The 12057-nt window shown below is 39.7% G+C and overlaps 1 protein-coding gene across 2 annotated transcripts in view; it reads right to left on the bottom strand.

Annotated features, from left to right (window-relative positions):
- dpyda.1 (dihydropyrimidine dehydrogenase a, tandem duplicate 1) overlaps nucleotides 1-12057 on the bottom strand; it is a 153162-nt gene that overhangs the window by 124092 nt on the left and 17013 nt on the right. For both annotated transcript variants that reach the window (XM_017473660.3, XM_053682147.1), the window contains exon 2: nucleotides 8236-8346. In XM_017473660.3, coding sequence (XP_017329149.1) covers nucleotides 8236-8346 — 111 coding nt within the window. The remainder of the gene's footprint in view (nucleotides 1-8235; nucleotides 8347-12057) is intronic.

The following is a 12057-nucleotide window of genomic DNA, read 5'->3' on the forward strand; positions in this document are numbered from 1 at the left end:
AATAGAAGAGAAATGGCCTGCAGTTATCTTTATAGCAGATAAAATAGAAGCAAATACACTAGAAAGTTCAGCATATTATTTCGAGTGAACGATGCAGCTATGTGAAGAAAGTTCAGAGTGTTTGAAGACAAACAATCCTTTTTAGTTTCAGATTCAAGTTAAATCACTAATTATGAGAACCTTGTTATGCATGTGATGTGCCTTTTTTTTCAAAGGGGATTTCCGTCATCACTTTTCTTCCCCCTACCAAAAAAATTATGATGACGAACACGTGAAAAAAACAAAAAAAACAACAACAAAAAAAACACATTCAATTCACCACGGGTTCTATATCTGTGACTTGAGGAAATGTCTTTAATGAAAGCTCATGACAGAATCAAATCAGCCATTATGAGTAAAAGCAACTCGGATTATTACTCGGCTGCTGGTACTGTGCACCACCAGCTGAGTGAAGCATAAAAAAAGAGCCCTTTGTGTATTCCTCTGTACATTAAGAAGCATGGAAATGTGCTGAGAGGAAAAAAAAAGACTTATTAGGGGTTTCTATTAACATCAAACCCCAACATTATTCATGTAATCTCCCTCCCCTCGACTGGGATGGCTTACACAGGGAAGCATTGCTAGTCTAATCCTTCGAGCTGTTGCTAAATCCTATGAGAGGGGAGTAGAGAGAGGAAAGCTCCAGGATTATGAGTGGGGGGTGAGGGCTATCTGTGTGTTCCAGCTGATAAAACCCATCGATCACTAGCCCAACAACACCTCCTTATTACTTCCCCCGCCAAGCTGAACACCCTCTTTCCTCCTCTCTATCCTGTGCAGAGCAGCAGGCTGGCATTGGATCAGGCAGACGCAATCAATGGTCAGGTTGATCAAGTAGCATGTAATGGTGCCAGGTTGTTAGAGATAAGTAAGGGCCACTGCACTTACACACTGTTTCACTTACTAATTTGCACCGTTACCTGTGCTAAGACAGGCAAGTACTTGCTGCTGTGAGAGTCGCCCCCTGTTGGCTATCAGCATCAGGAGAGATGCTAAGGGCATGGGGTAGCTGGTGCATGTCTTAATTCTATGTCACTATAAAATCATTACAATGATTTGACAAGTACTCTTACAGTTGTCATAATGAATAAAGTGAGACAAACTTCTTTTGGATGCCGTAATATATTCAAAAGAAGAAGAAGAAAAAAATTAATCACCTCCTTTTTATAACATTCAGATGGTTTAATGAGCAATCTGTCTTCCTGGACTATTAGAGGCATGATCCATTTACTTTTATCTGAGAGTGATGGAGTGGAGCATTTATTCTTCATTTTACTCCATATATTTCCCTTCAACAGTGGCACATAAACCTGGCAACGGTGCTGATGCAGCCTCATTCATAATACTCCGTGTGAGAAGAAATGATTCCGCATGCAGAGATTAGAGTGCAGCGACTGGATCTATTGCTCTGCATCTCTTCCCTTCAAATCAAAGTAACGAATGGAACATTGCAGTGTTCAGACATAAACTACTAACAGTAACTAACAATACACAGAATTCCTTTGGCTGTGCTAAAACTGTAGCAGGGTCAAGATTACTAGGGCTGGGCAATAAAATGGTATCGGATCGGTATTTATCAACGGTACGCCTTTTTTATCGCTAACGATAGAAAAAATGTTCGGTATAACGCTCGTATAAGTTTGGCTGCATGAACAATCCTCAAGCATGCGCCGTACCTGGATCATAAACAGCCTATCATATATCTTGATAATGGAGTGTGCTACGAGTGACAAGCAAACACGAGTCGCCAATAACGAGTCGCGTATCTGTGGGGTTCGGTTGCGTCATCGCCATGTGACATCAGAACACCTACTAAAATGAGTTCAGAGTCTGCCGTGGAGATTACGAATAAAAAAGGATGTCAGCTTACCAGTGTGGCAGTTTTTTTGGTCTCTTTTCATCTGACCAACATCAGAACACTGTTGTGTTTAAGCTTCAAAAACGTCCCGGTCACGTACGGAGAAACAAGCTTCGAGAGACTTGTAGTGCGCTATAACGCGATGTTGATCTTCCTTAAAGTTTGCCTTGATTGTTCTACGTTTACACGTTTACATGGCACGGCTTAGTGGCTAGCACGTTTGCCTCACACCGCCAGGGTCCGGTTTGATTCCTGCTTGGGCCGTGTGTGCAGAGTTTGCATGTTCTCCCCGTGTTGGGTGGGCTTCCTCCGGGTACTCCGGTTTCTTCCCCCAGATCAAAGACATGCATGGTAGGCTGATTGGCGTGTCTAAAGTGTCTGTAGTGTGTGAGTGTGCCCTGTGATGGACTGGCATCCTGTCCAGGGTGTACCCACCCTGTGCCCGATGTTCCCTGGGATAGGCTCCAGGTTCCCCCTGGTAAAATTTATCAATGATTATCAATACTGAATGATATGAAACATTATATCGTGATAAATGTTTTAGCTGTACCACCCAGCCCTAAAGATTACCAAAAGTTATTAGACAACAGTTTATGCTTTTCTAATGCAATATAATAATAGCAAGGATGAAAACATGTTACCACCCTGAAGATGATTATTTTGCAACAGCAGCATGTGTTTTATTCAACTTATACCACAACATTTTGGAATACAACTTTTAATGTCATTTTTATTTAAATACATAGTAACCCTTTACAGTTAGTTCCTGTTATCACCTTTGTTATAGTAGCTATACAGCTGCAATCAAAATTATTCCACCCCCATTGCAAATCAGATTTATTGTCAAAATTGACAGACTTTCAGCTGTTTGCAATGAACATACCAAACAAAAGCAATTGAAATACTTCAACACAACAAATGCCTCAAGTGGTTTCCACAAGTTCAACTGAAAATGCAACTTATAATGACTTTTCCAGTTTCAAAATTATTCAACCGCTTCATGGCAAGCATCTTTAGTACTTAGTAGAGCACTCTTTTGCTGTTATGACCTGCTGGAAATGAGATGTATAGCCAGAAACCAGCTTCTGGCAGTGTTCCTGAGGAATCTTAACCCACTCCTCATGAGCAATGGCCTCCAGTTCAGTAATATTCTTGGGTTTAGGTGCTGCAAGCGCTTTCTTCAAATCCCATCAGAGATTTTCTATGGGGTTCAAGTCAGGTGACTGTGATGGCCCTGTAGAATCTTCCAGGACTTCTTCTGCAACCAAACCTTAGTGGAATCTGAGGTATGCTTGGGTTCATTGTCCTGTTGCAAGGTCCAATGACGCCCAAGCTTCAGCTTCCTCACAGACGGCATGACGTCTCCACCTAGGATTTCTTAATATGTCACTGAATCCATCTTGCCTTCCACACGCTGCAGGTTTCCAGTGCCAGAGGATGCAAATCAGCCCCAGAGCATCACCGAGCCAGCACCATGCTTGACTGTGAACTGAGTTCTTTCTTCATTCTTCTTCCTCCAGACATACCGCTGATCCATCGTGCAGAAAAGTTCCAGTTTTGTTTCATCGCTCCACGGAACAGAATCCCAAAACTTCTGTGGCTTATTTATATGATTTTATATGCTTTTGTGTCAGTAGTGGTGTACGTCTTGGAGTTCTGGCATGGAGTCCTTCTGCGTTTAGTACACGCCTTACTGTGCTCACTGAAACCTCAGTGTCTGTTACCACCAGGTCTTGCTGCAGGTCTGAAGACACTCTTGTGGTGCAAAACTTAATGAACTTAACAAATATCTGAAATCTGAGACTCTAGCTTCTTATAAAAATACTTCACCAGATTAATATTACGTTTTTCTTTGTTAAAAAAAACAAAAATCTTTAAAAAATCTGTTTATCATTAGCCTTAGATTATATGAATATCCACCACACAAGTCCCTATGAGTTGCTACTATAAAAGCGATAACATGAACGCATTAATATAAGCCTGTGATTTGAATTAAAGTTGACAGTACTGTCAAATTTGCTGCTATAAAGAAATTCATCACAACCTTCTGACCAATCAGATTTTGGAATTCAACAGTGCTGTGGTATAAATGAATTTACAGTAGATCATCTTTCCTAAAACCGAAGGAATTAGCTTTATTCGACACTCATAAAACAGAGGCATACTTAAACAAAATATAATCACAACTGATTTATTCTAATTTGACCATATTAATTTGATAAACATGACTGTTTAATTTGATTTAAAGTAGAGCAGAATGATCCATGCTGTAAATCATAATCTACTGAAGATATTTTATAATATGAGTTCATATTACATCAGTAGACTTTCTGGTGATAAGATGATTTAAAATATTAACAGAATTACAGAATAGGATCAAATAAAAATTTTCTACTCATTTTTACTGTCTCTCATGGAAGAACTTACTTCATATGTATGAAACAAAAACCTCCCAGAGAGACAGACTGAGAGAGAGAGAGAGACAGACACAGAGAGAGAGACAAACGGGGAGAGAGAGAGAAAGAGAGAGAGAGAGAGAGACACACACACACAGAAAGACAGGGAGAGACAGAGACAGGGAGTGACAGACAGACAGAGAGAGAGAGAGAGTGAGAGACAGACAGAGAGACAGACAGAGAGACAGACAGAGAGATAGAGAGAGAGAGACCGAGAGAGACAGAGAGAAACAGACAGAGACAGACAGACAGACAGAGAGAGACCGAGAGAGACAGAGAGAGAGACAGAGACAGAGCCAGAAAGCGAAAGAGACAGAGAGAGACAGACAGACAGACAGAGAGAGAGACAGACAGACTGAGAGACTTATAGACAGACAGATAAAGAGAGGGAGAGAGAGGGAGAGAGAGCGAGAGAGAGATGGAGAGAGAGAGAAACACACACACAGTAACTCACTGTAGCTGTGGAAGTGTCACACTTATCCCCTGGCCTGTATAGATGGCTTTTCTATGAGGAGGTATCTAACACTAGCACGCTGAAGGATTTTGCTGTGAGAGATTTCGAGTTTACAGTTAAAGGTAGAGAAGCCATACTCATTTCTCCCTCCTTGTCTTTCTCGTTTTGTTCATGAGCAGGAAGAATAAACATCAGCTCAGGCCTCTCACAAACATACCTGCCCTTCACTCACTGCTCAGCGTAAGCCTCTCATAATGCAATCTTGAGGCTCATTAAATTGGATTAGACCACACCAGCAGATTGATAAAACCATTCCATCAGCAAACAGTGCCGTTATATTCAAAAACAAAAGGCACATCGCGTGTGCCTCGATTCCCACATCTCAGCACCTGCTGCAGAACTTGTACCTGTTTGTGTTTGGTAGATTATCTCTGGCTCCAACCTGTACTGTTGAAGCAGAAAGACAAATATTGAGAAGCCTCTGGTCAGCTAATAGCTTCAACTGAAAGTGGGCTCTGTAAGGGATGATGCCTGCAGGGAAATGCTTCAAAATTACCCTGCTGACGACATGCCCCCGAGCCCGGAGGAGGGGAGTGAAAAATCCTAAGCACCTGTGCCCTGACAGACGAAGATAACAGCTGGCTATAGCCACCATATTTCTCCCAAACTCATTTGGAATCTATGGACAGTCACTGTTCATAGATTCCCTATAAAATAAAGTTTACAACTCCTCCAGCATTCGGGAGATTCCACAGAACAATTATGACGATGCTTCTGGGCCCAACAAAACTTATTTTAAGGATCAATAAAACAGTCATTGCTTTTTCTTTACGAAGAGGATAAATCTGCTTCACCTCAATCAATACTGGAAAACTGTATTATCGTCACCAGCTCCACAGACTCAGCATTCTGATAAAGGACTTACCGTGTGTATTGGGCAATCGACGCTGAGAAATGTATAGCATGAAAAATAACACTCCGCGAGCAATAATCTCTGCTTTACCGCATGTTCTCATAGCTACAGCAGATAAGAACACGCATCTTATTCTCAGCTGTTTTCCCACGATTTCAGTCATTCGTGAATATACAGGCAAGAAAAGAGAAGATAAGACGTTACAGCGTATACCATACAACTGTTGAGCTCTTTTTTCTGATTGGTCCGAAGGTGTTGAGTTCATTTTCTATAACAGCAAGGCTTAGACGATAGGTTTGCCTAAATGTGTTCATTTGATATGTTATCATTTCTATAGTAGGAATTAACACAGGTAGATACACATAGATTACAAACCACGTGCGTTTGTTGATATGATGACACCTTCACTGATTTCCTGGGAAAATCTTCAAGACAGAAGGCTTTCCAATTACTATTTAACATTAGAAGCTGTATTTTTTTTTTTTTTTTGCCTTATTAATTTGAAGACAGAAAGAGAGAGACAGAGAGAGCGAGAGAGAAAAAAAAGGATCCCTGGCGAGGGAAGTGTTTGTAGCTGTTACGATGTAACTTTTGGAATGAACTTCTTTTGGGGACGTTCAACAACATTAAACATAACTATAACATTTTTACTAGAGGTGCACCGATACTAAATTTCTCAGCCGATACCGATAACCGATTATTCAGAGTGATATCGGCCGATACCGATAGTTCTGCCTTTTATGCCTTCTTCTAAATGAATAATAATTAATACCACAATTCTGAAGGAAACGCATATATAAACTTTATTCTCTCCATTTCAACAAGTTGTTTCACAGTTACTGGTCTCATCAACAAAAAACACACTCGGATTAACATTAACACACAAACTAAATTCTGCAGATTAAAGTAAGATTTCTTAATTTATTGAATGTTATTAATTCATATTAACATTGACTGAATTCTAAAAAAACCTCCTGTTAGTCTCACATTCACTCACCACAAACAAAAGCATTTCTACTTCATCATTAACATCAAACTGGTAATATATAATATAAAGCTTTTTATATATTAACATTAACTGGATATGAAATATACTATTCTACAAATATATTTTTCTGTGCCATATACATACTTTTTTGTAAACTCATCTTCATTTAAATCTTTCTACGGTGTACTGGAGCTTTAATTCAGTTCGAGCAGCATGGCAAAAAAAGTTTTTGACTCGACGCTGAAACTCCCGCTTCACTGCTGCTCACTTCCGGTGTGAAATTTTAGCGGTGCAGAGATTACAGGCATTACAAACTGCAGTTTTGTCGTCATTCCACACAAGAGACATCTTTACACACAGCACGAAATCGATGCATTTTCCCGCCCTCTTTTGATTGACAGGATATAATCAGACCTGATCATCAGATGATTCTAAACTATCGACCGATGTCCGACAACATGAAAATTAGCCTTTATTGGCCGATACATCAGTGCCTCTCAAATTTTTACATACCATTTTTAATGAACACAAACTGGTAATCATTGGCAAACTGCTATGGGCCATGCTGTTATGGGAAAATAATCAACTCCACTTCACAGCAGCCGCATCACACCACCATGTCGTTGATTATTTTCCCATAACAAGACGCCTGTTGCGTTTTAGTCCTTACATAAAACAGTATATTATAAGAGAGCAGGAGCTCAGCCTCAGAGTACGTGTACTGTCACTAAACACACAACACTGTAAACTCACTGGAATGATTTATAAATTCGACATATAGAATAGCTTGCATAATGAATGAGATCAGATTTGTGACTGATTCCCATCTGATTAGAATGATAAATGAAGAGGTTTTACTTAGTAGCAGTACAGGGTGTGGGAGGATAATCTCTCTAACAAAATAACTCCATCTTGTTTTGTGGCTACATTTGAAAAAAAAAAAGAAAGAAAGAAAAAAAGCTTAAGTCTCAGTTGCTTTAAAAGACAGACGAGCACCATGGCCACCTGCCAAAAAACCAAACACTGGACTTGAGAGATATTCCTGAGACTTTGACAGCATGTGCCTGGAATTCTAAGATAATTTTGTTTGACAGACTGTGTGTGTGTGTGTGTGTGTGTGTGTGTGTGTGTGTGTGTGTGTGCGCGCTGTGTTCTTATTGTTCGTCTTACTGAAGCACTGGTGTTAACAAGGACATTTGTTTTAAATCGTCCACCTATGGTTCTGTGTATAAGTTTTCAAAATGCTAATTTTTTCAGGTGTGTGTGTGTGTGTGTGTGTGTGTGTGTGTAAATTCTAAGTTGATTGAAGCAGTGATATAGTACACCGCTGAGGTCTTGTCTAGGAGACCGGTCTCATCACATAACCTCACCAGACAAGGTCCGGTTCCTAGAACACCCACTGTCTGTCTAAATATGGGAACAGTCCAAAGTCAAAGTCTGCACATCAGTAAATGTTTGTGCAGTAGATTCAACATCAGTGTTTTCAGCTAGGAGTCAACGGTTAAAGGTAAAAGGTGAGACACTTACATCACAGCCTTTCTCTGTGTTCCTCTTCCAGTGCTTTTTCTCAGCTTTCTTGGCTGCAGTGGAGTGGAGCATGGCATGGCTCTTCACCCTCGGATTGAGGGCAAGGATATTCTGTACACACAAAGAGACGAACGAGGCTGTTAGGGAAGGTTTGTAACGTGGCAACTGTTTTACCTCTTTGGCATTTATGCAAAAGTGAATAACATGAATAGTGGCTTTAACTTGCAACTAAATCATTTTAAAGCAATTTAAATCTAAATTCTATACTTAGAGCTGTAAACATATAGGAGTCACACAGTTCAAGGACTTGCTCACAGTGCTGTACAGCCAAACCCAAAGGTTTTCATTGTCAAACTCATTTCACTCTGGGCAGAAGTGAAAGAACTGACCATCACAATGACCTTCACATCTTTCAAAATATGATTAGAAGTATGGCCTGGAGATGCTCCAGTTTCATTAATCACGGTCCTTTCTCTCATCACTGGGAGACTATACTAAGCAATTTCCATATCCTATTCAAATATATCCTGTGTCCCAATAGGCACACTTATACTATGTACTCTTTTTTATGAAGAAAACATACATACTTTTAAGTGTGTATTAAATGAGTATGCAAGTACTGGGTCATACAGTACTAATGCATCATTTAACGGAAAAGAACGCTTTTGTTACGCACTCTGTCACCGTAAAAAAAACTACTCGTTGCATTTAAGCTTATCTTCATTCTTTATTCCATAAATAACTGATACTGTATAATTGAATTGACCATACCCTTGATTTATTTTTCCACATTTAATTTAAACCTCTCGAAAAATGTGTCCTTGAATTGTGCGAAGCAAACCGTTACAAAACTCCTCCTCCCTCGTGCAAGGATTTATGGGAAATATTCGCTGAAAAAGTGTCCACAGATCCACACTTGGAAAATCTACCAGAAGTAGATAGTAGACCATCCGGGTACCTTTTGAGATGCTCGTTTCAACATACTACGATTTGGGACACACACATTTCTAATCAAAGATACTATTTAGTACAGATTGTGTGCCAGTTAGGACACAGGGCTACACTCACCATCCACTTTATTAGATCACCTGTACACCTTCACGTTCCTGTAATTATGCAATCAGCAGCACAATGCATGAAACAAAAACAAAATGAAAAAAAAAAAAAAAAAGTAAGAGGCAATTCTGCAACCGGAAATGCCTTGTTGATTAGAGAGATCAAAGGATCTCTTTTTGCTGTAATAATATCTTCATTTCCCCTTGGGGATTAATAAAGAAAGTCTACGTATAAGTCTAAGGAAGGATATGGTAACTCTAATAATTACTCTTTATAACCGTGGTGAGCAGAAAAGCATCTCAGAATGCATCAAACCTTGAGGGGGATGTCCTACAACAGCAGAAGACCACATCAGGTTCCACTCCTGTCAGCCAAGAACATTCATTTGTGGCTACAGTGGACACAGGCTTAACAATCCTGGACAGTTAAAGATCATCACTTGATCATTTTTCCAAATTTTGCTCTGCCCAGTTTCAGTGAGTGTATTATTTTAATAATTACATACTAGTTTTCATACTTAAATAGTTGAATTGTTCTTTTTACTTACAAAAAAACAACAACAACCTAAGACGTAATACTAAGCTCTAGTGGTGTTACGAATACTCGACACTACATGAAATGATGAGAGCAATGAATTATTGAACAGGAGGAAAATATTTAGTTGACTGAGTGCTTATTATAAATCCCTCTCTCAGCCCTCAGGTTCTAATGAGCCTCTCTACTTGGTTTGGAGTGTACCTCTGGCGACCCCCTACCTACCAGACCTGTCTCGGGCCCACGCCCAATGAGACACCATGTTATCATCGGGCACATTCCATCGTCTTGACAGCAAACAGCCAAGACACGTAACCCTTCATTACAATCAACTGTGTCCCCCACTTGCAGTCCAGACCAAGTGCTCATAGACACGAATATATAATCATGACACTTGCCACTGTACTGTATTAACTGCACAGTCTACACAAACACAAATTGCTGTACAAAGAGAAGCAATCACATGAGCGCAACTGAGAACACAAAACAGACAGAGAGATGCTTTATACAGCAGAACACATGTCCACAAAGAACATCTGTATATGTTTTTATAAGTGCCAGTACATATATGGAACACGTCCATATAGCTTACAGATGCAGTGGATTTTCTATACTACAATTTAGGCATATTTGTATACATTAGGAATGAGAGGCAAGGCAATTTATATTTTGTGCAGTTCTGCAATTCTGACATAGTGCTCCTCTTATTCAGGGTTTTATCCTGCATATTCCCACTGATGTTCACGGTATCAAAATAAATACACTGTTCCCCATGAGCACCCAGCAAAGCTATACATTATCTTTTAGATTCTGTTTTCCATCTTTTCTTTCGATTTTACCCCCTGCCCAAGCCGGCCACCAGCAACCCACCTCAATTAGTGTCCCGCAGGCAATGTGACAACACATAAAGCTTTGTCTTTTCATATTTTCACAGTAGGCTGGATGAAAGCCCATTTCGAATGGAGGTATGTGGCGTTGAAAAGGGCAGGTAGATGTTCTCTAACCTGCCTGCCTCCTGCAGAGCGCCGGCCACCTACATCTCATGCTAAATGAAATGTCCCGCTTTATGCAATGGCAGACATCATCCTATTAATTCTTTAATTTCACACCTAATAAAATGTAGTTAAAGCGCCACGTGAACTACATATTGAAACAATAAAAATACAGGTTTTACTGCGTGTTATGGACTACATTAGCTATCCATTTTCATATAATGCAGTGTGGATAAGCCAATATATTCTTTGGGCAGATCCTTTAGGTAGACTGGCGGAGTGGAGGAGGTAATGGCATGGTTGCTCAGTGGAATAAGACACTCTTGGGTTCCACTGTCTATAATCAGTCCACAGCTGCAGGAGACTACATGAAGGAATGCATAAAAATATCAAATACTATATAAAATAGCTCATACATCTGCTTTTATCATGGTTCAAACATAAAGCTTTAAATCACCAGTGTTGTTAACTAGTTATACTATGACTGCGCTGACCAGGACTTGTCTTACATAGTGGTGGCAAACAACACAAAATCCTAATGTGGGGGGGGCACACATTATAAAAACTCCATGGTTTGTGTGATTTTTGTTGTTGTTGTTGTTGTTGTTGTTGTTTAGCGTTGTTTTTTGTGTGTGTGTTTATTTTACATGGCTCTGTTTTGCTCATGTACTGTCTCTGTTCCAGCTTGGTAACAAACCTTTATATAAGCTAAACATCATGATAAATGGTTATACAACTTGCAAAGATCTTCAATTATTATGATATTTCACTACATTTTGTATTTGCAACTCTGGTCACTCATTAAGGCATATGGAGTCTCATGGTAGCAGCCCTTGCTCACTCACTAATTAGCGAATTATTTGTTGTGCAGAGAAAGACCAAGGTATGTTGTCTGTACTCTGGCAGTTGTTGCTGAAGGCATCTTCTGTTACACTCTCACTAGACAAGGTTTGGAGGTGAGATTGGACAAATGTAGACTTTTTTTTTTTTTTTTTTACTGGATAGCTGCGAGGTCTAGTATACATGACACACCTCATAATCCTGATCACTAGTTTATGTGCTTTAACTATTTACATACAGATTCTGAGAAGAAAAGAAAATGTGATGTTGTGTTACACACCACCCCACTCTCTTTCAACTAGACAGTGGATGCTTTTTTCTGGGATGTCTTATATATGGAATCTTGAACAGCTAGAATTAATGGTGCTAACAAGCTTACCCTGAACAACTGGCGTTTGTA

This window comes from Ictalurus punctatus, chromosome 1, assembly GCF_001660625.3.
Source record: "Ictalurus punctatus breed USDA103 chromosome 1, Coco_2.0, whole genome shotgun sequence".
Lineage (NCBI taxonomy): Eukaryota > Metazoa > Chordata > Actinopteri > Siluriformes > Ictaluridae > Ictalurus > Ictalurus punctatus.